The sequence below is a fragment of the Phoxinus phoxinus genome (assembly GCF_949152265.1).
Source record: "Phoxinus phoxinus genome assembly, chromosome: 15".
Taxonomy (NCBI): domain Eukaryota; kingdom Metazoa; phylum Chordata; class Actinopteri; order Cypriniformes; family Leuciscidae; genus Phoxinus; species Phoxinus phoxinus.
In genome coordinates, this window is record NC_136890.1 from 32,286,865 (window position 1) to 32,313,290 (window position 26,426).

At 38.7% G+C, this 26,426-nt stretch overlaps 1 protein-coding gene across 1 annotated transcript in view; it reads right to left on the reverse strand.

The window, feature by feature from the left end:
• Positions 1 to 1,546: 1,546 nt before the first annotated feature.
• Positions 1,547 to 26,426, reverse strand: part of gcn1 (GCN1 activator of EIF2AK4) — a 63,198-nt gene continuing 38,318 nt past the window's right edge. The window contains exons 37-58 of the mRNA XM_079636702.1: positions 25,794 to 25,973; positions 24,795 to 25,015; positions 23,799 to 23,867; positions 23,577 to 23,715; positions 22,168 to 22,364; positions 21,164 to 21,306; positions 19,089 to 19,206; positions 18,726 to 18,941; positions 17,507 to 17,671; positions 15,664 to 15,825; positions 14,906 to 14,998; positions 13,784 to 13,927; positions 13,395 to 13,664; positions 12,529 to 12,642; positions 11,333 to 11,563; positions 9,509 to 9,702; positions 8,605 to 8,719; positions 7,781 to 7,877; positions 7,498 to 7,646; positions 5,206 to 5,316; positions 3,427 to 3,648; positions 1,547 to 2,191 (exon numbers count right to left, since the gene is read on the reverse strand). Coding sequence (XP_079492828.1) covers positions 2,066 to 2,191; positions 3,427 to 3,648; positions 5,206 to 5,316; positions 7,498 to 7,646; positions 7,781 to 7,877; positions 8,605 to 8,719; positions 9,509 to 9,702; positions 11,333 to 11,563; positions 12,529 to 12,642; positions 13,395 to 13,664; positions 13,784 to 13,927; positions 14,906 to 14,998; positions 15,664 to 15,825; positions 17,507 to 17,671; positions 18,726 to 18,941; positions 19,089 to 19,206; positions 21,164 to 21,306; positions 22,168 to 22,364; positions 23,577 to 23,715; positions 23,799 to 23,867; positions 24,795 to 25,015; positions 25,794 to 25,973 — 3,476 coding nt within the window. The 3' untranslated portion in view covers positions 1,547 to 2,065. The remainder of the gene's footprint in view (positions 2,192 to 3,426; positions 3,649 to 5,205; positions 5,317 to 7,497; positions 7,647 to 7,780; positions 7,878 to 8,604; positions 8,720 to 9,508; positions 9,703 to 11,332; positions 11,564 to 12,528; positions 12,643 to 13,394; positions 13,665 to 13,783; positions 13,928 to 14,905; positions 14,999 to 15,663; positions 15,826 to 17,506; positions 17,672 to 18,725; positions 18,942 to 19,088; positions 19,207 to 21,163; positions 21,307 to 22,167; positions 22,365 to 23,576; positions 23,716 to 23,798; positions 23,868 to 24,794; positions 25,016 to 25,793; positions 25,974 to 26,426) is intronic.

Consider the following 26,426-nt stretch of genomic DNA (forward strand, 5'->3'; position numbering starts at 1 on the left):
GTCAGTCACGCTCATTAAATTATGATTTATTTTAAATCATAAAATAGGTCAATGACAAATAAGGTATCCACAATTATGTTTAATTTAAAACAGGATGTACATTTTCTTTTGAAAAACGTTTTCGACAACGAGCCCGCGTCGCGATAATAAAAACATAAAATAGGTCAATGACGAATAAAATATGTAAAAATGTTTGTTTTTTTAATTTAATTGAAAAGAATGAGTTTCAGGATGTCATTTTTTAATTTGCAAAACGTTAACATTTTCTACGCTACAACAACAATAATACTTTATTCCTGGTTTACATAATGCATAATATTTCCAAAATATTTTTAACGTTTTTTTCTTGAGGTTAGCTTAATATTCGCATCTTTATTTGTGAACGACCCTTATATGCCCGGCCAAAAAAAAGAAGAAGAAAAAAAAAAGAGTTGCCTTGGATTTAAATAGGCAAATGCTTAAGAGTATTTGATTGGATCATTATTGCAGTGATTATGCATGAAGAATAATTTCCACACATGAATCGGCTCCTCACTGAAAGTGTTTGTGATGTGCTGGAGGAGACTTTACAGAGTGCTGGACTCTTGCATTGACACCACAAGATCTTGACCAAAAACTGATACCTCGTGATAGAAATAAAATGTATATTAAATAAGATAACACGTCATCTGCATATTTAAATCCAAACAGCAAATCCTGCCAGGCAGTGTATAAATGTAATATATGCATATTTTGTATTGATAGTGTCATTACAGCAAAATGTTTTACCACCCAATAAACCTTAAAGTTGATAAAACTTTAATTAAAAAGTTGTTCTTAAGTACCTTGTATATAGCATGATATTTGAATATGTTACTCATTAGGGCCAAGTACTATATTGTTGAAAATATTACCATCTGATACCATAGTACCACTACAGTGCCCTTTTACAGTGATGTCTCATTCTTTCTTCCTTTGTGCCAACACAGAGATATATTCATGTCATCTCAGCACTTTCTCAGTGAGAGCCAGAAAACTTTTCAAAGCAGTTTAAACTGACAGTCTGTCAGAAAACTGCAATTTGATTCCCCAGGATAGGCTGAATTATGTTGCATATGTGCTCAAAATTGACATGAATATGGGTTTGTGATGACTATATATCCACAGATGTGTCTGAAATTTATATAATATATATATATATATATTTTTCTACAGAACTGATGTTTTACATCAGATTTTTTTGAGTGCATAGTAAAGTCTCCAGCATAAATGTTCCTCCTTAAATAGCATTAATAATCATCCCAGGATTCACCTCATGAGGTTAGCTGAGAGAATATCCAGTGTAATAAAACTCACATTTTAGATTTCTTAATTATCTCAGTTCAATTACTTGAATAGTTAATTATTGAATAGATAATAATTGAATAGAATTACAAGAATCTTGAATACGGCATCTTAAACGTGGGTAGTTTCTCTAGAAAATTATACTTCAGTGAGTTATTAATATTGTGGTGTTATTATTATGCATTAAAATTGTCAAGCATTAAAACACAAAGATTATTTCTTTAAGTCAAACCGTTTATTAAATCAATGTTTTCATACAACCATTATTAGTGGACACAGCGCTAACTGGAAAAATCAGCATCACATCCTTTGGGTTGTTAATGGCTCACGTTTCTCTCTCTCTCTCTCCCACAAACACACACCACACACACACACACACACACACACACACACACACACACACACACACACACACACGTTTACAACAGCTTGACACAGAGAGGAACTGCTCACCATCAAAACGAAATAAAAAAGGGAATCAAAACGTCAATTTGTAAAGAATTGGCACAAATTAATACTTCATCTCTCAGAAGGAAACCAAAAGAAAAACGCACATTTACAAATTACCAGGCAATTAAGGAAAATGCCAATTTTAGATGATGATTTTAGGGGCTCGGCTCAATAAATACGTTCCCAGGCTTTCCTTGTGGCGTAAATGATGAGGACAGTCAAAGCTAGCGTGAGGAGAGTGTGATGCAACATCAGTGACTGCAATGATCCCGAGCAGGGCTGAAGCTGTCAATCATGTGAGGATGGTGTCGTCGATCTCTTCGTTGGAGTCGGGAAGGCTGGAGATCTTCTTCAAGGATCTGCGGTGACACTCGGACAGCAGCTCATTACTGGCCGAGTCCAGGATCGCACTGATGCTCTGAAACAAACCACACATGCAAAAGGTAGGTGAAGTGCTGCACTGTGATTGGTCGAGAGGCGACTTTTAACGTCAAGCTGTGAATATTCGGCTTTGGTTTGTATGTTCAGTTTAAAAGACACTTAATATTCAGGAATATTATTATTAGAATAGAATTCTATTGAATACATGTGAAACTGGAAAAATTAGAATATGGTGCAAAAGTTCATTTATTTCAGTAATTCAACTTAAAAGGGGAAGCTAATATATTATATAGACTCATTACATGCAAAGTGAGATATTTCAAGCCTTTATTTGTTATAATTTTGATGATTATGGCTTACAGCTTATGAAAACCTTTTCACAATATTGTAATTTTGAATTTGGGGTTTTCATAAACTGTAAGCCATAATCAAAAAAATTATGTGTAAACACAAATTACACAGTGTAGCTTTAATCAGGTTTTAATAGTCTCTTAAGCAGAATTATTTATCTGTCTGTTAGTTGTGTATTGTGTTTGTTGGCTGTATGATCCAAGTTGGTGGCAAACCAGTTTCCCTATCGAGATTAAAGGAGAACTCCGGTCAATTTTAACATTGAGCTATTTTTTTTTGTAAATTTGGAGTGCTGTCAATACAGAGAACGACGACAAAAATCCTGAAAGATATGAATAAAAATGATGTTATATCAGCCAGCGCAAATACCTGTATTTACTTCCTGTTTTCTGTCGAAGTCCAAAGTAGTCGATTGTCGAGTTCACGCGCATAGGTTTAGTTACTTAGATCACGCGCGTGAACTCGACAAACGACTACTTTGGACTTCGACAGAAAACAGGATGTAAATACAGGTATGTGCGCTGGCTGAAATAACAATTTTTATTCATATCTTTCACATCTACTGCAGTCAGATTCACCGTGTTCACTCTGAAGGAATCATCTAACATGGCTGGGCACTTGTAATGACACATCAAGGATGTTAAGAGGCTAAAAGCAGGTTTATAACTTGCCCCATTGAAGTCAACAGGGTGCAAATTTTAAAAAGAGGATAACACAGTGTACGCAACACCAATTTTTGTCGTTGTTCTCTGTATTGACAGCACTCCCAATTTACTAAAAAATGAGCTCAATGTTAAAATTGACTGGAGTTCTCTAACAAAGTTTTTCTAATTTAATTGTTAATGTAGAGCTGCTACCGTCTGTCTTGTATAAAGCGCTATATAAGTGAATGCGACGAAAGAATCATGACACACGACTGACCTGCATGCGCTCCTCTCCCTGGCGCAGGCGCAGCAGGCTGACGAGTGTGTGTTCGCTCTGGGCTCGGACGCTGGTGTTCTTGTCCTTGGTGTTGTCCAGCAGGGCCTTGATGACCGGTTTGACCAGATTGGGCTCTAGCGCGGGAGTGTCCGCCTCCTTACACACCCACCACAGCACGCGCTCCGTCACCAGACGGATGTCACTCGACTGGTTCTGCAAAGACTGTGGGAGGAGCCACGACAGAGTCACACTCACAGATCAGCATGTCCGATGTACGTTCGCAATGGCATACTAAGAAGCATTATTAAATGAGCAGTGTGTATGCTGTAGAAAGAAGGATTGGAAACACAGCCTTTTCTATCAGAGCCACAGTTTTTGGGAATAGTCTGCCCAATGAGTTAAGGGAGTGTAATAGTCTCTCCTCTTTTAAAAAACAGCGTAAATCTTGGATTAGGGACAATTACAATTGTAACCATACACCAAATACTTAAGTACATGATATATATATCTTTTTTTTTTCTATACTGTATGTACTTTATACTGCAATTTAGTTGAGGGTTAGGTGAGGTGAGCAATATATTGTCTGTTTGAGGGTATGCTCATATTGTTTTAAAATTCCTGCTGTATTTATTACATTGCTACTGTATTTATTACATTTATAGTGTATTTTTATTGACTTTTGTATGTTAGGGTGCCTGTTAAGACCTGGCTTGCTGGCTAGGGACAACAGGAAACTAGCACTTGTAGCTAACTCTGGCCTGTTTACAGCAAGAAACTTGTTTGTTGATCTATGAGCATTGTCCCTATCAAAAAAAATTAAATAATAATTTGTGCATTTTCTGTACGCATGGAATATAACAGAGAAAAGAATGTAGTTATGCAGCATTCCACAGTTTGAAATGTTTATTGCACAAATAATAAGGTTTCATTTGTTAATATTAGTTGACTACATTAGTTAACATAAACAAACAATGGTAGTTTCAACATTTACTAACACACATCAAAAGTTCACATTTAATGGCCATATTATTTAATAAATCTAAGCAAACATGAACTAACTGTATTTTTAGTAACTGGTGTTAACAGACAAATAAATACTGTAAGAAATTAATTGCTTTTTGTTCATTCTAGTTCAGGGGTTCCCAAACTTTTCACTAGGTTCTGGCCTTTTCCAGGATGTGTTATTGAACCCATCGACAATACTACGGCAAATGTAGAAATAAATAAATAAAACATCTGTTAACATCAGATTATGTGATGGTGTTTGATACAAGCCAATCAGAAAGATTATAGAGATGCACCGATTACAATTTTCTAGGCCGACTCCGTTTTTCATTGAGTTTGAGCTGCCGATACAGATCTTAGCCGATTCCGATTTCATTTTTTCTAACCACTTTACAATAAATTTAAAATTTAAATTAAATTTTCTATAAATATTTTTGAGTCTTCATTTTCTTTTCTGACATAGCTACTCCAGTTCTTGTTAAAACACACTAGACATGCAAATTCTGTGCATTTGGGCACTTTTTGTGTGAAATCATATTTATTTTGTCCATCAAAAGTGTCCTTTCACTTTAATTGAGAGTGAGCAGCGCATGCTCCTGCTCGCGGTGTGATCACACTCATTGATTAACATGCACGCTGGGAAAAAATACTTCCTGCGGCCCCCACTTTGAAAACCCCGGTCCTAGTTAACGCATTATACGTTTTTGGTAACACTTTACAGTAAGTTAAAGTATGCAGTGTAACATCATGCGTCAGGCTGTGCGTCAGACTCACCTTCACGAACTGTGTGATGATGCGTGGCGACACGGCCTCGGTTCCTCCAGTGCGGAGCTGGTGTCTCGTCAGGAAGCCCATGGCTCTGATGCCACTGCAGGCGATGGGGATCTGCAGAACACACACATCGGTGACAATTAAACATCCGAGCCACAGATTCAAGTCTACGCTATGCACTAAAGCAACAAGCCCTGCGAAGCCGTGTTTTACAGTGAACTTAGAACAGCTAAGGGCCGTTGTTAGGCACGACACGGAGCGGAGTTACGGTTACACCATAAAAATATAAATTTGAATATTTATTGTATTCATGAAATAAACACCAGCAACAAAAAATATAACGTTATAACATTTATTCCTCCGCCAAGCAATGTAGTTCCAAAGAGGTTGCTAAGCAACACATGCAGCAACAAAGAATCACCAACGGCAGTTGCGTAGTAACACTAATGTAATGCGGTCACAGGTGTGTGTTTGTTGAGTAATTTACAACGGCTTCGAACACGCTCAACCAATCAGAAATAAGGATACATATTATAAAACTGTTAGTTCCAATTCTTGATTCTGATTGGTCAATAGCGGTGTTTTATTCACGAAAAAACACGGCTATGACCGCTTCACCCAAACGGTTCTATGTATCTATGTATTCAATAGTAGAGTATTGTGAGAGATCGAGTAAGCAAGTATACCTGCATTTACAGTCAATTTCCTTCAGGTCAGTCCTTTTCATAATAATAAAACATCTGTTTTAATGTCTGCTAAGATATCTTGTCCTTTTAACAGTTCAGGGGTATCCCGTGCCCGTAGTCATCATCTGTCAGTTGTGTCTTCCTTCTCCGTGATCACAAGTTTGAGTCCTTTCACTGTAAAAGTCTTCTCTACTGACTGACTTACTCATAAACACAGTCTTTGTCTCCATCTATTGGCCAAATAATGTATGTAACTTCTGTTGCTTTTTACGGTCAGGGACTATTTTTTCCAGCGGAAGGAAGACTTTTAGTGATTTTACTTCATGAAAATTGCATAGATACATATTTTTCTGCTTTGATATTTGTATTGTGTGGTAACCGTTTTATAAAAGCAATAAGGTACTCGAGGCAAGTGCTGTATCGTGAATAAGTCACGGCTGAAGGGGTTACTCCGCTTCGCGTCGTGCCTAACAACGCCCGTGCCTAGCATCTAATTTCATCCGCATACATACAGTACACTCACGTAGAGCGATATATACTATATCGATATAGCAAATCTCAACTGCTTGATTGCTTGTATTGTGTAAAATGTAACAATATCATTGCCCAGCTGTAATCTGATAAATGCGACTAAGGCATGCAGATATTATAAACACTAAAAATTATTTCTGTAAAGCTTCTTTGAAACGGTGTACCGTGAAAAGCGCTATATAAATAAAACTCAGTCTTAAGTCAGACCAACGCTTGTGAAAATCATAAGCTCCAATCTCATTAGCTGGTGTTAAGCACTGTCCAGGAGTCACAGGCTTAAACACTACACAGCTGCTAAATCAAACAAGGCAGTGGATTTAGCAAAGCTTGTAAGGTTTAAAGGGGTGGTTGATTATGATTTGACTTTTCTAACTGTAGTTAGTGTGTAATGTTGCTGTTTGATCATAAACAACATCTGCAAAGTTACAACGCTCAAAGTTCAAAGCAAAGGAAGATATTTGCTTTTAAAGAAATGTTTTTTTAAGGACTACAACAAACGGCTGGTAGAGACTACACGACATTCCTCCCGGGTTAGTGACATCACCAATCCTATAATTTGCATAAACCCCGCCCCCTGAACACGATTTATAGATTATCAAGACAAAATATGCTAATCAATGACTAGAAGATAGTTAACATCTACATGTTGTCACTGCTTCTTGAGTCTCTCCATCATTGTCTGACTCCAGTTTGCACATAAAAGGCTAAAAGTTTTAGAAATGTTCAGTGCATGTGTGTGTGTGTGTGAGTGAGATAAAAGAACTCGAGCTCTTGAAGCTCCGCCCCCTGTGTCGGGAGCAGCAGCTCATTTGCATTTAAAGGGACAGACAAAAAAACGGTGTGTTTTTGCTTACCCTCAAAAAGTGACAACTTTAACATGCTATATAAATATATCTGTGGGGTATTTTGAGCTAAAACTTCACACACACACTTTGGGGACATCAGAGACTTATTTTACATCTTGTGAAAAGGGCATTATACCCCCCCTTTCAGCAATGAACAAATGTTTGAATATTCAAGAGTTTTGACTGTTGTCATCGTTTTCAGATGTACATGGCTGACATTACACGGCTCTTACTCTGTCTGCGGTGGCACTGGATAAGACGGCCTCCAGCACAGAGGAACTGTATTCATCCACACACAGCCGATCAGGAGCGGACTTCACTGCGATAGCCAGAGCCAAACTACGGCCGTGACGCACCATCCAGTCCACACCAGACACATCCGCTACAGAGACAAGAGACAGACAAACACATGACGGAGGAGAAGGGCAAAATATCATCTGGATTACAGTGGTTTTCTTGGCTCATCGCATCACAAACTACTACCAGGAAGTGTGCTTGAGAAGTGTGTGATCTTACCGAGGACATGCTGCTGTAAGACACTCTTGAGCTCATCTTCAGACAGGAAGGCACAAAGTTCGCCAATACAGCCTGCAGAGGCCATTCTCGTGGCATCCTACACACACACACACACACAGAGAGAGAGAGAAAGGTAAGGCTACACTGACACTCTCACAACCACATCCTGTGCTAGATACTGTTAAAGACAAAAACACATGCATTCACATTCTTATGTCTTTAAGTGTAAAAACAAAAATGATTACATTCAGAAGCAATAGCATTCATAAATGCCAATATATTTAAATTTGAAATAACTTATTTTGGTAAAAACAACAAGGTTCCATTTATTAACATTAGTTAATTACAATCATTAGCATGAAAAATACTGTTAAATAATTTATTAATCTTAGTTTATGTCATTTTCAAACTGTACTAAACCATTATAAACTTAAAAGTTGTCTTCATACTATTGGTAAAAGTTTACAATAAGTTTACATGTTTTAAGCATTAGTTAACTACATTAGTTATCATGAATTAACAATAAACAATACTTCTACAGCATTTATTGATCTTATTTAAATGTTAATCTTAACATTTACTATATTTGTAAGATCAAAAGTGATCTAAAGTTTGAAAGAGCCAGGATATTATTTAATAAAACTCTGTGTTCGTCTGAAAGAAGAAAGTCATGTACGCTTGAGGGCGAGTACATCACGGGACACATTTTTATTTTTGGGGCAACTATCTCTTTAACTAATGGGAATTTAGTCTTTGCTTTATTTTTGAATGATTTATAATATCTTAAGTAAAACAAAAACAAAAAAATGAAACACTCGCTGTACCTCATCATGTCCCATCATGCCCAGCAGTGTGGTGGTGATGTTCTTCCTGATACTGGGGTCGACCTTTGCCCCTGCACCCTGGATGACGAAGCGCAGGGCCTGTAGCATCGTCTCCCTGCGGCAACAACAATAACACAAACCACAGTTTTACTTTTGACAAACTTTGAGATAATAACAAAGAAACGAACAAGAAATAGCGTATTTGAATAGTGTTCTAGTCAAGTCAAGTCACCTTCCTTTATATAGTGCTATTAACGATATAGATCATAGTTTTGCTGGTCCTGCGACTTATAGTCAGGTACGACTTATCTATCAAAATTAATTCGTACTGACTGAGATGAACCAAGAGAAAACATTACCGTCTACAGCCGCGAGAGGGCGCTCTAGTTAGCGGAGTTGTTCAGAAGCGACACCGAGGATGAAGAACTCAATGGATTCAGTGTTGAGGAATGAGATCGGGAGCTTGGTGAACTTGCTTACTGGTAACTTGTTGGACTCGCTGGCTATTGTGGAGCTGAATAACTTGCCTTTCCAGATTAAATGTCTGTTCTTGGTCTTGGATTTTGTGAAATAAATGTCTAAATAAATGTGACTTATAGTCCAGTGCGACTTATATATGTTTTTTTCCTCTTCATGACGCATTTTTTGACTGATACGACTAATAGTCCGGAAAACACGGTAACAAGATTGTTTTGGCTTTACAGCAGCTCGAGAATAAAGTTATTGTCCAGCTAAAGTTAGTTTTGATTGATTCACTTCCGTTGCAAAGATCATTAGTTATTAAGTTAGGGGCCGCTAACATGACACCGTTCTAACAGAAAACTCTGCTCATTCGCACAACAACAGCGCCTGGTGGCTCGAGAACGCAAACCTCGAAATAAGGAGGAAGCGGTTTTCACTCTACCTGACTCCAGAGTCCTCAGCGTTGCGTATGGCTGCCAGCTGCTCGGTGAACAGTGGATCTACTTTAGTGTGTATGGCGACCAGCTGACCGAGAGCCTCTGCGGCCCGAAGCCTCACGGCCCGGCTGGAGTCCTGAAGAGCCTTGAGGAAGGTGGTCTGGAGCTGCGGCAGGAACGGTTTCAGAGCGATGCCAACCTGTACGGGTCACACACACACACACACACACACAGAGTAATCATGAGTAGTGTTATCAAAAGTACCGACTTCGGTACCTCGGATTGGCCGTTGTAATCACGCGCTCATCAAATATAGCCGCGTTTCCACCGAAATTACCCGGAACAATTTGTCCCAGGAACTTTTTTTGCCCCAGACCGGTTGCTTTCTGCGTTTACACCGCGGTCTAAAGTACCAGGAAGATTATAAACTGCGCGCGTCTGCTCCTCCCAGTTTGCGACAGACAGTAATCAGTTTTGAGCGCCACATTTATAATAAGTATGGAGGAGATTCAAGCTGTGCTGTAGTTGTGTTTCTGATGTATTGCGGACATTGAATGAGATGGCTAGGACGAACGCGCAGAAAATTTCCTGTTACAATACGCTTACAATAAAATCCAGTCCAGCTGTGTTTTTTATTTTTTTTTACTAAATTCCATATTTGCAGACAGACAACTCTTAATGCATGAAGCCACGAACCGCAATAGATTTTTTAAAATGCTTGTTAAAATAGAATGCTGCGTGGAGTCCTCCAGTTAAAATGCGGCGTGAACACAACCAATCCGCATGTTCAGAGCACAAGTCCCACCCCCGAAAGTTCCTGAACTTTTAAAAAGTACTACCTCGCCAGCAGGGACTTTCGGAGGGGGAAATATTTACCCGGAACTTCGTTTAGACCCTGGTTCCTGCGGTGTAAACACACCGAGTACCACCCCAAAGTTCCTAGTTCCTGGGGAAAGTTCCCGCGGTGGAAACGCGGCTTATGTCTGCGATTGGCTATGATGATCAGCGCTTCAAAAACATATTGTAAATAATAATAATAATAACTTTATTTTTATATAGCGCCTTTAAAGCAGCTTCTCAAGGCGCTTTACATAATAGAACAGACAAATTAAAATACAACACACACAAATATACATCAATGACGCTATTCAGCGAGCGCTTACACAGATACACACGAGAACTTGGGTTTTCAAAAGCTCCCACTCCCATTTTTAAAAAAAACTTTCAAACACTTCCGATGTGCTCTCAAACGCTCCCATTGATCATTGTAGCCAATCACAGACATATCCGATGAGCTCGTGAACTAGAGTGCGGATCGGGACGCATTTTTCTGTCCGAGCCCGGCCTGACAGGCATTAAGATATTTATGTCTGAGCCCGACAGTTAAAATCTAATTTTCTTATGCTAATGACACATGTACGTTTGTTTGTGTGGAAAGCCCGCTTTTATTAAGCAACTGTAGGAAGGCATTCGGAAATCCATCAGCGAACACGGAGCAACAAGCGCTCTTAACACAGGCGCGCACATTATGCAAATTTCCGCACACAGGAAGACGGATGTTAGGGTAATATATATTTTTTATTTGAATCACAAAAACGAACCTTTGCATCAAGTGAAACCAACATAAGCTTTTTTTTTTATTTAAAATGTTCAATGATGTGACCGAGCCCGACCCGAACAGCATTTCTAAATATCTGTCCGAACCCAGCCCGGCCCGTCAGGTATCCATCCTCTATCGTGAACACAATGGCCAATCAGAGGTGTTTATGATGTGAGTGTGAATGAAGGGTCTGCATCAACATAAGGACAGAGGCATGATGGACACTGACCTTGGCCAGGAGTAGCGTGAGCGTCTCGAGCAGAGCGGTTTTCACAGACCAAGTGAAACGGTCTCCGAGGATTCGGATGAGCGGTCCAGTGATGTTGACCACAGAGGGCCGGAGCGCCTCCGCTGACGTCAGTTTAATGACTCCTCCCAACGCTCGAGCCGCTTCCTCTTTCTGCTCAGGACTTCCTGTCAGCACGCCTTCCCTCAGCACGGGGAGAATGCACGTCACTCCCTGAAGGAAATATATGTTGAGTAGATCATACAGCATTTCATATCATATTCATATACTATTATAGTATTTTGAATTTGCTTTTATTTAATGTTTTCAGTTTTTCATTTTAGTAATATATGTGCTTTTATTTTTCATATATATCGATTTAGCTTTATTTTTATTTCTGGTTTAGTAATTCCGCCATGGAATAATAATAATAAAATATATTTAAAAAATGGTAATTGTGACTTTTTATCTCATAATACTAACTTTTTATCCGATATTGTGAGTTTGTATCTCCCAGTGAAGACTATCTCTCACAATTCTGAGAAAAAATGCAGAATTGTGAGACGTTAACTCGCAAATGCACAATAAAATGACATTTTTAACTTTTTATTCCTCAGCGGAAACAAGCTTCCATATATTTTGGTATTAAAATAAAAAATAAAAAAATGTTTTACTTTAAATTTTTCATCTAATATTTATAATTCATTTTATGTCAGCTTTATTTGAATTCAAAATTATTTATAATAGTTTAAGTTAACAATAACAGCGCTCTTTTATATTATACTTAATAATGCAGTATGCTAGTATTACTAACATTTTTTAAATAGTATGTAAAATTGTGTGCAATATGTAGTAGTTTGTTACAGAGTTATCAAATGACATCACTATGTTTAATACAGTGAGTGGCATCCAGTTATAATCTTGAACATAATTGTTATTTTGCACTTTTAATTTAATCTGGGAAGCACTTTATTTTACAGTCATGTTCCACAAGACTTATAGTTATTAAAATAACTGGGTAATAACTAGGTACTAACCCTGAACCTACACCTAAGTAACCCATGTAGTTGCCTTATATTATCAGTACTTTCTTAGGTAAGACAATGTCATTCTGAACACTTCTAAATTGATTATGTGCCATCAGAGATGATATGTGCTGACATTTGCTCTGCAGTTTGACTCTATTAAGCGATGCTCACCTTCTTGGGCAGACAGAAGCCAGGTAAGTGTTGACCTTTGACCTCAGCAGCAGCAGAGCGGATGTCTCTGTGCAGGTCATCGATCATGGAGAGCTGGCTGGCAGCATCCAGTTTCTGCACACACACACAGTTTTATATTCACAACTGCAAACATAATGAAACTAAGAAATGTAGCAACCAGATACCACAGTCATATTTCATCACATTTCCCATTTAAGAAGTCGTCTCTTCTGCTCACCAAGGCCACATTAATTTGATCAAAAATACAGTAAAATCAAAAATATTAAAATTTCAAATAACTTTTTTTTTATGAGAATACATTTTAAAATGTAATTTATTCCTGTGATCAAAGCTGAATTTTCAGCATCATTACTCCAGTCTTCAGTGTCACATGATCTTTCAGAAATCAGTATAATATGATGATTTGCTGCTCAAGAAACATTTCTGATTATTATCAATGTTGAAAAAAGTTGCGCTGCTTCATATTTTGTGGAAACCATGATACATTTCCAGATTCTTTGATTATTTGTTCTAAAAACGTACTGACTCCAAACTTTTGAATGGTAGTAAGCAACAATATATTGATTCATAGTAATAAACTGCAATATCTACCTATATATACTTTTTACTAATACATTTTAATATAAAAGAAATACAGGGGCTTCTGTGAACCAGTTCCAGTGAAACAAAGCGATTTACAGAAATGAATCAAGCTTCCCAACTATCTGTTGCTATCAGAGAACCGTCTCATACTAGAAGTCAAGAATCATGTAACTAATCTATTTGTGTCTTATGATCACATGATGATAACACCAGGTATAAACAGGGTCTTTGAGAAGATCTGCATGTATGAAAGCTTCATTTACCTTAGTGATGGAGTTGATGGTTTCCCAGCTCTGGCTGAGCACTTCTGTGTTGGGGTCGTTCATGAGCCGCATGAGGCCGGACAGCAGTGTGCGTGTGTGAACGCTGTAGTCCAGTCGTGTTCGAGAGAAGTAGCCGTTGAGCATGGTGACGGACGCCTGTCTCAGCCCAGCGTCTGCTCCTCGCGTGGCCTCCAGGAGATCATCGATGATGATTCTTTGGCCGACTTCATCCTCCACCGAGAGGATCACAGTCTGACAGTTGCTCAGCTCCTGTCGGAGGCCATGAAAGACACATTTACACCATCAACCTATTCTGATTCTTCTTCTTCACTTGCGTTTCAGGAAGAGTTGACGCATCAGTATGAATGATTGACAGCTGTGGTGTTCACCTGCAGGCACTCCTCTGAGCCCAGCTTGTGTTTGAGAGAGGAGAGGAGCGCGGGAAGAATCACCCCGAGGTGACGCGTCAGAGCGTCTCCCGCCACCGCTGACAGGAAGGCCAGGACACGCGTGTTCACAGGAGGAGCCGTCAGCTATAGAGGATAAAAAAACAACAGTTAAACAAGTGCAAGGAATATTTTAGTCTCAGGCTGAGACAAAACTCCCACAGATCTCATGCAGACTGAAAGCTGAATGCTTTCTCAATGCAGCAAGCTCCAATCTGATTGGCTGGTTCCACAGAATCAATATGTATTTATATAGCAGTCTTTACAATACACATGGTTTCAAAGCAGCTTTACAGAAAATCATAATATCTTAAAGCCTTATAGTTGCATTTAGCAAGTTAGAGCTGGGTGATAAAATAGTATAAATATTGCAATGATACAAGCAATCAAGCAGTTGAGATTTGCTATAAAGTATATTTCGCATATTGACATACTTATATATGCAACTTTATATATAGAGCTGGGCGATAGTTACATTGTGCAACAAAATTGAAAATCAGGCAGGTGAGATTTGCTATATAATATATTGCTTTACATGAGTTTACTGTGTTTGTGCAGGTAAAGAAGGATTTACTATATTTACAACTTTTAATATACCGCTGACTAATTTTCTGATGATTCAACAAATCAAGCAGTTGAGATTTACTATATAGGGCATACTGGTAATTGTGAGTATACTGTATGTATCCTGGATAAGGATGGATATATACATGCAGTAGTATAATTTGAATAGATTTCAATTTTCATTGTGTGGCTAAATCGGTGTGCACAGGGAAACAAAGTCAGATTTAAGGAATATTGGGCGGATATAATGAGCAGCAAGAGTTAGACAAACTTAGAGAGGTTTGTGATATCAAATCTTTGAAGTATCATTGTTTACATGGAGATGTTTAGCAACAAGTAAACAAATGAAAAAAAACCCTGTGGTTTATCACTTTAAATGTCAGTGAGATGGTGGGCGGTTCTTGGCCAGAAAAAGCTGCTTTTATAAAGATAGTCAAAGCCTGCATACAGTAGTCTACAAATCAGGTTAGGTAAAAGAGGACACTAGTAAAGAGAACTCACCTTGGGAACCAGATAAGGCAGGACTGACCGACTCTTCACAGCCATGACCTGTTTCAATCCATCCAACGCAAACTCTGACGTCTCTTCATCCTCCTGCAGAAAAACATGTACATTTTAGTGCTTTTCACAAAACATACATGCTTCAAAGCAGCTTGGGTGATAGAAACTGGCAACTATAGGGTTAAAAGTGTGACGTCTTTTTATTGTATTTAACAAGACAAGCTTCAAACCTCCCACCACACCCCAACCACTCCCCCATGCATTCATACCACAATCACAACCACCACACATTCATAGTGTTATGACAGGAAAGCATAGTGTGTGACGTCTTTTAAAGAATCAATACTTTTATTCAGCAAGGATGCATTAAATTGATCAAAAGTGAGAGTTAAGACATTTATACTGTTACAAACAAAGAGTCAAATAAATGCTTTTGAACCTTATATTCATCAAAGAATCTTTCAAATTTAATATTTGCAAATACAGTAGTCAACATTTGAAGTGGGTCAAAAAAGTTAATCAAAGTTGTCCCAAGACAAGAAATGGTATTGTTCAAAATACATGCATAACTTTAATGAAAGGTTTTGATCCACTTCAAATAGATTTGACTATTTTTGATCAAATAAATGCAGCTTTAGTGAGCAGAAGAGACGTCTTTCAAAAACATGAAGAAATCTTACCAACCCCAAACTTTTGAACAGTAGTGTTTAGAACAGTAGTGCAAGGTAAAGGCGAGGATTGTGGGTAGAAAGCAGTACCAGTTGTCTGAGGAGCGCAGGCAGAATGTCGTCGAGGGCCTGGTGACCGATGGTGGCGTGGAGCTGCTCGAAGGTTTTAGCAGCCGCTTCACGAACCTCCTCCAGAGGATCACACAGGGCCTTTCTCACGGTGGGAACCAGAGACTCGGAGAACACCAGAACCTGACACACACACATCAGTCATATGATCAATAGCCGCGTTTACACCGCAGGAACTTTCCCCAGGAACTGGGGAGGTACTCAGTTATCCCTTTTCCACCAGCATGAACTAGCTAGTTCAGAACCAGAGCTATTGTCAGTTTGGAGTTGGTTCGACTGACGAGCCTTCTATGAACTGGTTTCCCTTCCTAAAGGCTAGAGAGACGCCACAGAGCCAGATCTTACGTCACTGTATACATCTCATGTTGCCCAGCAATGCTAGCGCGGAAGCGCAAAACACAGACACACCAGGATTGTTCGAGATGTATCGGCTTCTCGCAAACCGATCGGCACATGACATCGAAGCACTGCGAGAGCAATCCTAAAGCACAAGGACTTGTATGCTCTCCAAACACTCCCACAGCTCCGATCGGTCTGCGCCGCTCCGATGCATCTCGAACTAGCCTTCTATAAACGATGGCGGTCGTTGCGTTACTATAGATGCTCATGGCTTTGCGAACCTAAATCGGCATCCAAACACGCCGAATCCAACATGTTCGTGGATAGACGGAGATTACAATCGAGCTGCTATTAGCTGCTATTTAAAAAATGGCGGTCACAAGTTTCTGTTCATCTTGTTGGACACGCCCCCAGCCCCTGACGCAAGCGGTTCTTCTAGACCAGCAATGTATTGGTGCTACTTAAGAACCACTTTTCCTGGTTCAGAGCTGGTGCTTTGGGCGTCGAAAGACAAAGAACTGATTTGAAACTAGGCTCTGGCTCTGAACCAGCACTCATACCCCTTTTCCACCAAGGCAGAGCTGGTGCTGGTTCGGAGCCAGAGCCTAGTTTCAAATCGGTTCTTTGTTTTTCCACCGCCAAAGCACCAGCTCCGAACCAGTAAAACTGGTTCTTAAGTAGCACCAAATCATTGCTGGTCTAGAACGGAGCCAAGTAAGAACCGCTTGCGTCAGGGGCTGGGGGCGGGGTTACCGTGACCAACACGTCGAATAGAAACTTGTGACCGCCATTTTTAAATAGCAGCTAGTCGAGCTAATAGCAGCTCGATTATAATATACGTCTATGTAAGTTACGGCGCGCTGCACGGACGCGTTGGATTCCGATGTATTTTTGCAATCCCATGAGCATCCATAGTATTGCAACGTCCGTTATTGTTGATGGCTTGTTCGAGATGCATAGAAGCGGCGAGGACCGATCGGAGCTGCGGTAGTGTTTGGAGAGCATAGGACTCCTTGTGTTTTTAGATCGCTATCGGAGTGCTTTGATGTCATCTGCAAGAAGCCGATGCATCTCGAACAAGCCTGGCGTGTTTGTGTTTGGCGCTACCGCACTAGCGGTTGCTGGGCAACATGAGACGTATACAGTGACGTAAGATCTGGCTCTGTTGTGGCTCTCTAGCCGGTGGAAAGGCAAACCGGTTCTTAGTAAGCTCGTCAGTCGAACCAACTCTGAACCAGCTCTGGCTCTGGCTCTGAACCAGCACCCGGTTCTTGTTGGTGGAAAAGGGGTATCAAACTACCTTGGTGGAATAGGGGTAATTGTTTCCACAGCAGGAACCAGGGTCTAAATTAAGTTCCTGGTAAATATCTGTTTTCCTTGGACAAAACTGTTCCAGGTAATTTCGGTGGAACCGTGGCTAATGATATGAACAAAATCAAGCGTTATTCTATCAGCTGCAACTCACTGCATCTTTGCTGGTGGACTTCATGATCTCGCTGAGGCCGATACACACGCCCTGCCTCTCGTCACTCTTATCTGAGCGCAGACCTTCCTCCAGGATGGGAATGATCTCGGGCAGGATCTTCTCACCCAGTTTCCTCACCAGGTCACCCAAAGTACGAGCAGCGATCTGGAGCAGGACAGACGGGGAAACACAGACCATTAACTTTAACAACACTGTCGGTTATTCAACAAAATCTATGATGAAAAGAAATGTAATAATTAATAATGAAAAAATAAATAATAATTAAGGAAACATTACGGCACAATGTGGATAATGCTAAATACACATTGATTTTCACATGATGTAAAAGTCCTACTATAATTCATTAAGGTATTTTATTCATCAAATTGTTTGTTTGTTTTTGATTTTTTTTTTATAACAATTGACCAAAAATTGTATAATAATAATTAAAAAAAGTATTGCATACTTTCATTATGGCACAATTATGGTATTTTAATCTGCATTATTACAGAAAAATGGATAATGCTATAAAATGCAAATGATTTCCAAATGAAATAAAAGTCCTACTACAGTTCATTACTGTATTTTATTCATCAAAATCTAGTCCAAAAAACCCCCCAAAACTTTTAAATAATAATAATAAAAACAAAATATTACAGCACAATGCGTATGAAGGTAAATACACATTGATTTCCAAACTACATAAGTCCTACTATAAAAGTAATTATGGTATTTCATTAATAAAAAATAAAAAAAATATTAAAATAAAATAAAAAATCTTGACCCCCTCCCTAAAATAAATATATTTTTATAATGCCATAATAATCTGCATTATTACGGCACAATGTGGATAATGCTATACACAATGCTTTACAAACATACGGTATCGGTAATCAAAATCAAGACCAAAAAACTAATTTAAATATTAATGATAAAAACATTAAAGCACAATGTGTATGAAGGTTAATACACATAGATTTCCAAACTACACAAAAGTCCTACTACAATTTTATTAATTGTATTTTATTAATCAAAATCTAAAAAGTTATGTATAAATAAATATCATTACGCCACAATGTGTATGATCCTAAATACACGTTGCTTTCTAAATAATGTAAAACTACAATTCTGAAGCAATTGTTTGAATGGAAACCAATTTCCAAACACCACACATGCATGTTTTTCTGTTGAGACTGAAAGCGGACCGCAGTTGTTGTACCGTTCTCTTGTCCGGGCAGGTGGAGGCCAGGAAGCCCAGCAGAAGCGTGAAGAGGGTGGGCAGGATTTCTCGAAGCGTGCGTGGCGTGTTGGACACCACGATCTTCCACACGTGAAGAGACGCCTGTCTCACCACCAGCTGTGTGTCTGAGCGGCCCATGTAGAGCCCCGAAAGCACACGGTTACGTCTCTCTGCGCCCAGCGCTCCAATGATGGCCTGGGGAAAAGTCAGTAAAAATACAACATTTACACACACTGTTTCCTTAAACACGGACACAACGGGAAATGAGGAATATATTTTCGTATTCTAATAAAAGCACAGCTGTCCTGAATGCCATGAATCCAGGGGCTCATTACATGTTACCTTATTTGACTGGGCCGTGCCAAAATTGTCATCCTCTGACGCCGTCTCTGTAGTCATCTTTCCCGAGACCCCGGAGATATGGAACAGCAGGTCTCCTAGCAACTGCACCGAGCTGAATCTAAGAGAACACAAACCCTCAGCATCAGCACCAGTCTAAACTTGTGAACTGATGGAAGGAGCATTAAAGGGATAGTTCACCCAAAAATGAAAATTAGCCCATGATGTACTCACCCTCAAGCCATCCTAGGTGTATACGACATTCTTCTTTCAGATGAATACAATCAGAGTTATATTAAAAGATGTCTTCCAAGCTTTATAATGGGAGTGAATGGGTTTTTGGAAGTCCTTCAAAGTGCATCCATCCATGATAAAAGTGCTCCACACGGCTCTGCGAGGGTTAATAAAGGCCTTCTGATGTGAAGCAGCGCGTTCGTGTAAGAAAAATATTCATATTTAAACTTTGGCTACGTTTACACGTGGGCGGCTTTTTTTCATAAACGGACATTTCACCCTCTCCGTTTTCAAAAATAACATCGTGCACACTTGTCAGTTTTCAGAAAAGTGTTCGTTTACATGAACCCGTGTATATGCCGTCTAGAGCAAGCCAAACCTGTAGGTGGCAGTGTAACGAGAAGCTCAAGCCCACGTTAGCCAATCAGAATCCCGAAAATAGTCTCATACTGTGACGTCGGCTGCCTAAAACTCAGTTGTTCTCAGTTTACATGCAAACGTAAAAACAAAGTTTTCCAAAATCTCCACTCTGGCCGGAGTTTTTACAAAGAATCGTTTTCAGAGGCGAATTCTCCATTTGTGTGTAAACGAAGGGAAATGTCTCAGTTTTTCAAAATAACCATGTACAGTACGTGTAAACTGGGCCTTTATCGACTAAACTAGCTTCCGGCAGACGGCCAACGCAAGTCGACTTACGGCACAAGAGTAACACTGGACGATGTATGACGTAGATGTAGGAGTAGCGTAAGATTTGACGCCTCTCGCGGTTCAAACAAACAGGGCTGGGCAACAAACTCAAGCTCCTCCCACATCTCTCTTTACAAATTCTCGTTATAGACTTCTAATTCGTGACTGGTGTTTTGTTTTGCTCTATCATCTGCGCATCCGTGTTTGTCAATGCGTCAAGTCCAGTGTAACCCCCAATTTCCACTAGATGCGTTACCGCTGCGTTACGGCTCCGGCACGGCTGCGGAGTCAATCGGTTTCCATTAAAGTCAATGTGTGTATTTCCACTGACTGCGGTACGGCTGCGTTCCGACTCCGGCGGTCCGCAGCCCTCCGGAGCTGATACACAGAGCTTCTATTTTTGCCGGATGCCGGAGAGCTCCGCAGCACTACAGGGCAGAGTGCGCAGGACAGGAAGTCGAGCAAAAAAACAGAACAAACCAAAACAAAATAAAAGATCCGTTTAATTTTCAAAATAAAATACACCGTGATCATGGTGGATCATATTTGGCGGAAAATATGATGATCATGGCGGAAAACTGTTCCTGGTTTGGTGGTTCTGTTAATCGAAACTACATATCGCGCGATCACACGTGAATTAGCGAGATCTCGTGGGTCCTCGGCCGCAGCCGCTACGCAACAAATCCGGACCTGGTGGGTATTGACGGACGACGGAACACGGAGCTGTCACGCAGCTGAGGCGTTCCGCAGCCGTAACGCATCTGGTGGAAATTGGGGGTTACTCTTTTGCCGTAAACCGATGCGTGGGCCGTCTCCCGGAAGCTAGTTATTTTAGTCGATAAAGTTTTAAATATGGATATTTTTCAAACACAATCGCATCAGAAGGCCTTTATTAACCCCCGCAGGGCCGTGTGGAGCACTTTTATGATGGATGAATGCGCTTTTATGGACTTCAAAACATAAACGGCCATTCACAGCCATTATAAAGCTTGGAAGAGCCAAACATTTTTTTTAACATAACTTCCGATTGTATTCGTCTGAAAGAAGAATGTCATATACACCTAGAATGGCTCGAGGGTGAGTAAATCACGGGCTAATTGTAATTTTTGGGTGAACAATCCCTTTAATAGGCTGATGGGAGAGTGTGTGTGTGGTACCTGATCCTCCAGAGGTCATCAAACAGGCCCTGCTCCAGCTCTGGCAGCAGTAAAGCGATGGCGGTCTCGGCGTACATGCTGATGATGCGCTGGCCCGCACGCAGGGCCGTGTCTCGCACGTACTCGTTCTCATCGGCCAGAGCCTGAACGAACACACACACACACACACACAGATCTTTATCTACCCAGAGTTAATCAAACAGACCAGCTTATCAATGACTAGATGAGAACAATATTCCTGGACAAACAACGTAATGGAACGCAATTATGAATTTGAGAGAAACAATATTTGTGAAGAGTGAAAGTAGGATTGTGAAAAGTAGTATAGGATATTGAATGAGAGTCAAATATTATTGGTTAATATTTTTTCCCACCCACATGGCCTGGTTCAAGTCAAAGAAAAATATAGTTAACCAGAGTTATTACATTTTAATGAAAGTTTTTCTTTAGAGAAACATGGACTGATCCATCAACGCAAAATAACCAGGAAAATGTATTAAGAAAATAAATATTTATTTATTTCATAATATTTATTTTCTTAAATATAAGGAAAATAAACTAATAAATAAATATGTATTTATTAAATATAATAAAAAATAATTTCACATAAATTAATATTTAAATTAAGAAAATACATATTGAGATATTTATTTTCTTAGTAATAAACTATTACGGTACTAAGAAAATACATTTCTTAATATTTTTAATAAATACATATTAGAAAAAAAACATTAACCACTTTAATAATAATTGATTAGTAAGAAAATACATCCATAAATATTAAAAATGTAAACATTTGCTTAATTATTAAAATAAACATTCTCATAATAAATCTATATTTATTTTATTAAGAAAATAAATAAAGCATCACAATTTTAATTTCATGTTGACAACAAACAATTTAAATACTTTTTAAAACTTGTGTTTGAACTTCTGTTGAACTTGAAAATGCACAAGAGGAACAATGCGAAGTGATTAATACGCATTTAAACATGTTGTCTGACCTTTAGGATGCAGGGAATGATGGGACCCACGTATGGGGTGAATCTGTCCCCAAAGGTCAGAGGGAGGTAGATGAACAACATGATGTATCCGTCTCTGACGTGAGAAGCGATGTCCACTTTACTGGCCGTCTGGACCACGTCTGGCATCAGTTTATCCAGCTTCTCCACACCTAACGCTGCCATCACCTCAGCCAGACCTAACACAGGAATACAGCACAACATTCATATAGATTATAGACACACACACTGGTGTAATCATGCTCAGTTCCAGTTTTATGAAACTTAAGGTCATAAAAAGTAATCTTATATGTGACCCTGGACCACAAACCCAGTCTGGAGTCGCACGGGTATATCTGTGGCAATAGCCAACTATACATTGTATGTGTCAAAATGATAAATTTTTCTTTTATGCCAAAAATCATTAGGATATTAAGTAAAGATCATGATCCATGAAGATATTTAGTAAATTCCTAAACTTAAATATATAAAACATGTATTTTTGTGAGTGAATGCAGCACAATCGTGAACATAAATGCACAACGTTAAAGGAGATTTTCTCAATATTTAGATTTTTTTGCACCCTCAGATTCCAGATTTTCAATAGTTGTATCTCGGCCAATTATTGTTAATAAATATGCTTATTAATTCAGCTTTCAGATGATGTATAAATCTCAATAAATAAATAAAAATGACCCATAAGGTCCAGGGTCACATATGCAATATCTTAAATGGCATAACAAACTAATTTATTATATTTTAAAAGGTCTTAAATTTGGGGATAGAAAAACAGGAATCGTGATAGAGCCTAATGTGATTATTAAATTTTAATAAGGCGATGATTTAATTATATAAATAAAAAGCAGGAACATGACGCTGTTTCACATTCTACTGGTTCACGGGTTCAGAGCAGTTTACAATGAATACTACACATTTATGCCAATAGATTGCTTATGATCTACGGTTGATGAAGTATGACAAGGTTTACTTGGTGTTTATATATGGAAGATTGTTTTAAGAGTGCATATTTTACATATCTTTTTGAATGAGCAGCCGGCAATAGCAAAGCATAGGTATTTTAAAATAAGATTCTTGATTTATTTTGGGCTTGTTTATAATTAAACAAACTATATTCATAACGGTGTAATTCACCGTCACAGGAAGAAAAAACTTAGAATATAATTACTCAAAATATAGATTTTACCTTTATTAGGGAAAAACAACTATTTAACATCTGCAAAAAATGGCTCGAGGTCATGGTGTAAAGGACACTAGGTTGAAATTCCACCGAACCATCCCTTTAAGAGCAAGTCCTCCTCTGGGGAAAAGTGCACTAGTAGTGTGTGTGTGTGTGTGTGTGTGTGTGTGTGTGTGTGTGTGTGTGTGTGTGTGTGTGTGCTGCAGTGAATCACCTTGAGCGGCACCAGAGCGGTCCACAGAGCTCTGTTCTGACGCCAGCGTCTCCATGAGCCACGGCACCAGATCATCGAAGCAAGTCTCGCCCATACCCTTCACCATGGCACCCAGAGCCTTAGCAGACACGGTCCGCACCTGAGAGAGATTGACAGACGCCGTTAAAAACAGTTTATGAGTGGGCTATAGGAGTTTCCACGGATCAGTGCAGACGATAGTACCTCGGGCACGGGGTCCAACAGAGACGCTTTGAGTCCTGGAATCACGCTGGGTAGGTATGGAGACAGATCCTGCAAAACAATACGGCATAAAAAAAAGATATTAAAGCAATGAGCCACTCAAGGCCGTGTGTTACAGTTATTTACCATTGTTAACAGATGTTCTTATCTAAAATTACTGGCCTAAGGTGGCGTACAGCTGTTTAAAAAGCATTTAATTCTAATAGAATTTTATAGGCTATAAATAATCAGGGGATGCTCAAGCCACATTATTTATTTAAAAAAAAAGACATGAAAAACAGTTATATAAATAACAATGCATTGAAATATTAAATAAATAATAAAACTGCTATTACAATACCAGTGAAAAGTTTGGAATCATTAAGATTTTTTTGTTTGTTTTTGAAAGAAGTCTCTTGATAAGTCAAAAATAAAGTAAAAACAGAAATATTATTGAAATTTAAAATAACAGTTTTCTATCTGAATATATTTTAAAATGTAATATATTTTTTATTGATTTTCAGATTCAGTGTCTTCAGTGTCACATGATCCTTCAGAAATAATTCTAATATGCTGATTTGCTGTTCAAGAAACATTTCTGATTATTATCAATGTTGAAAACAGTTGTGCTGCTTCATATTTTGTGGAAACTGATAGATATATTTTCAGGATTCTATGATTAATAGAAAGATGAAAATAACTGCATTTATTAAAAAAAGAAAATTGTAACATTATAAATGTCTTTACTGTCACTTTTGATCAACTTAATGCGTCCTTGCTGAATACATTTTTCCAACAACTAATTTTTTTAATGAACCTTTGAAGGGTATTGTATGTGTATCTTTTGTTTATGAATGATTGCAAATGTGGATCATCCAATCCGCTTGCATTTCTTGGATGGGGAAAAAAGGCACCAGAGGTTGTCAACTTTTCAACATTTCTAACATCCACAATATCTAGGATATAAAAGAGCCAGTTGCGGTCAGAATCATGTCCTACCCTCTGGTCAGTTAGTGAGTACATGTTTCCGATGATCTGCGCAGCCATCTTGCGCGTGTCGGTGGATCGGTCCTGGAACGCTCTCTGGACGATGGGCATTATCAGAGCCAGAGACGGAGCGTCGATGAAGTGCACAAACTTGGTGTCCAGCAGCGTTTGCAGGCAGTGATGCGTCCTATGAGACGGGTCAGTCAAAGCGTCCAGCAGGATGGGGGTGATCGCTGCCCAATTCACAATATCAGTTCAGTGCCATCACAACACTAAAGCTCCAGTCCATTAACACTGTGCCACACTTCACACCCACCCAAAACCTAGCAGATTTACACAACAAACTAGAGATTGGAATTGGCCGATTTTCACGTGATCGGCCAAGTCCGAGATATGCCGATTTTATGCCGGTCAAATGCACTCGGGCGCCGCATGATTAACATCACCCAACATCAGCATCACACGGAACGCACATGTAGGAAACCTTGTGAATTATGGCCGTTTCACACTGTAAGCGTGAGCGGCGCGTATCTATTTCGGCGTGCATGTTAATCAATGAGTGCGTTTACACGCAGGAGCGGCAGTGAAGCACGGCGAGTCTATTTCTGCTGCGCTGCTCACGCTCAATTAAAGTGAAAGCAAGCTTTTGATGGATAAAATAAATATGATTTATTATAGTTTTATTAAATAAATATTGATTTAAAAGTGCCACAAATTAATCTATATTTATAGAAAATTTACCCATTTACACTTGTTTTTATTATTCAGTTTGGGTAAATGTATGTATATATATATATATATATATATATATATATATATATATATATATATATATATATAAAAGGAAAATAAATATTTGTGTGCGCTCGGCTAAAACCGGTATCAGCAGCTCAAACTCAATGAAAAATCAGATATCGGCCTAGAAAATTGTAATCGGTGCATCTCTACAACCAACATCCTAGACAGACAAATACTGATTTAAGCTCTTCTTCAAACATGAATGCTTCATACCCAGGATCTCAGGGTTGCGGATAACAGAGCCGATCTGTCGGAGCGCTTGCTGACCGGCCTTCTGCACCTTCACATGAGAGTCCGTCAGAACCTCCGTCAGCTTGGGAACGATGTTCGGGAGACACGAGGACAACTGCTTAGGAGCGCAGTACGCCATCGCACCCAACAGCTCCACGGACCCTACACACACATTAGACAGAACACTAAAACACTATGCTTCAAGTACGATAGCGATAATGATGACAACAAAAAATACAGCTATATATTAAATAAATAATAATAATATATAATTATAAAGATTAAAATAAAAAACTAATAATTGATAATTAAATATAAAATTTTTAGAAATAAAAAAATACCGGTAATTATAAAAATAAAAATACTATACTATAGTAAAAAAAGTGAGACAGTTATGATTTATAAAAAAAATATATCTAAAATGAATAATAATAATTAAAATGTGCTAATAAAATTAAAATAATAAAATAAACAATGCTCTGCATTTCCACGTGAGACAGTGATAATTAATTATAAAATACAAATAATAATAATAAATCTAAAATATATAAGTATGAAAGAAACTACTATGATTATAATTATAATTAAAATACTATAAAAAATGATTAGACAATG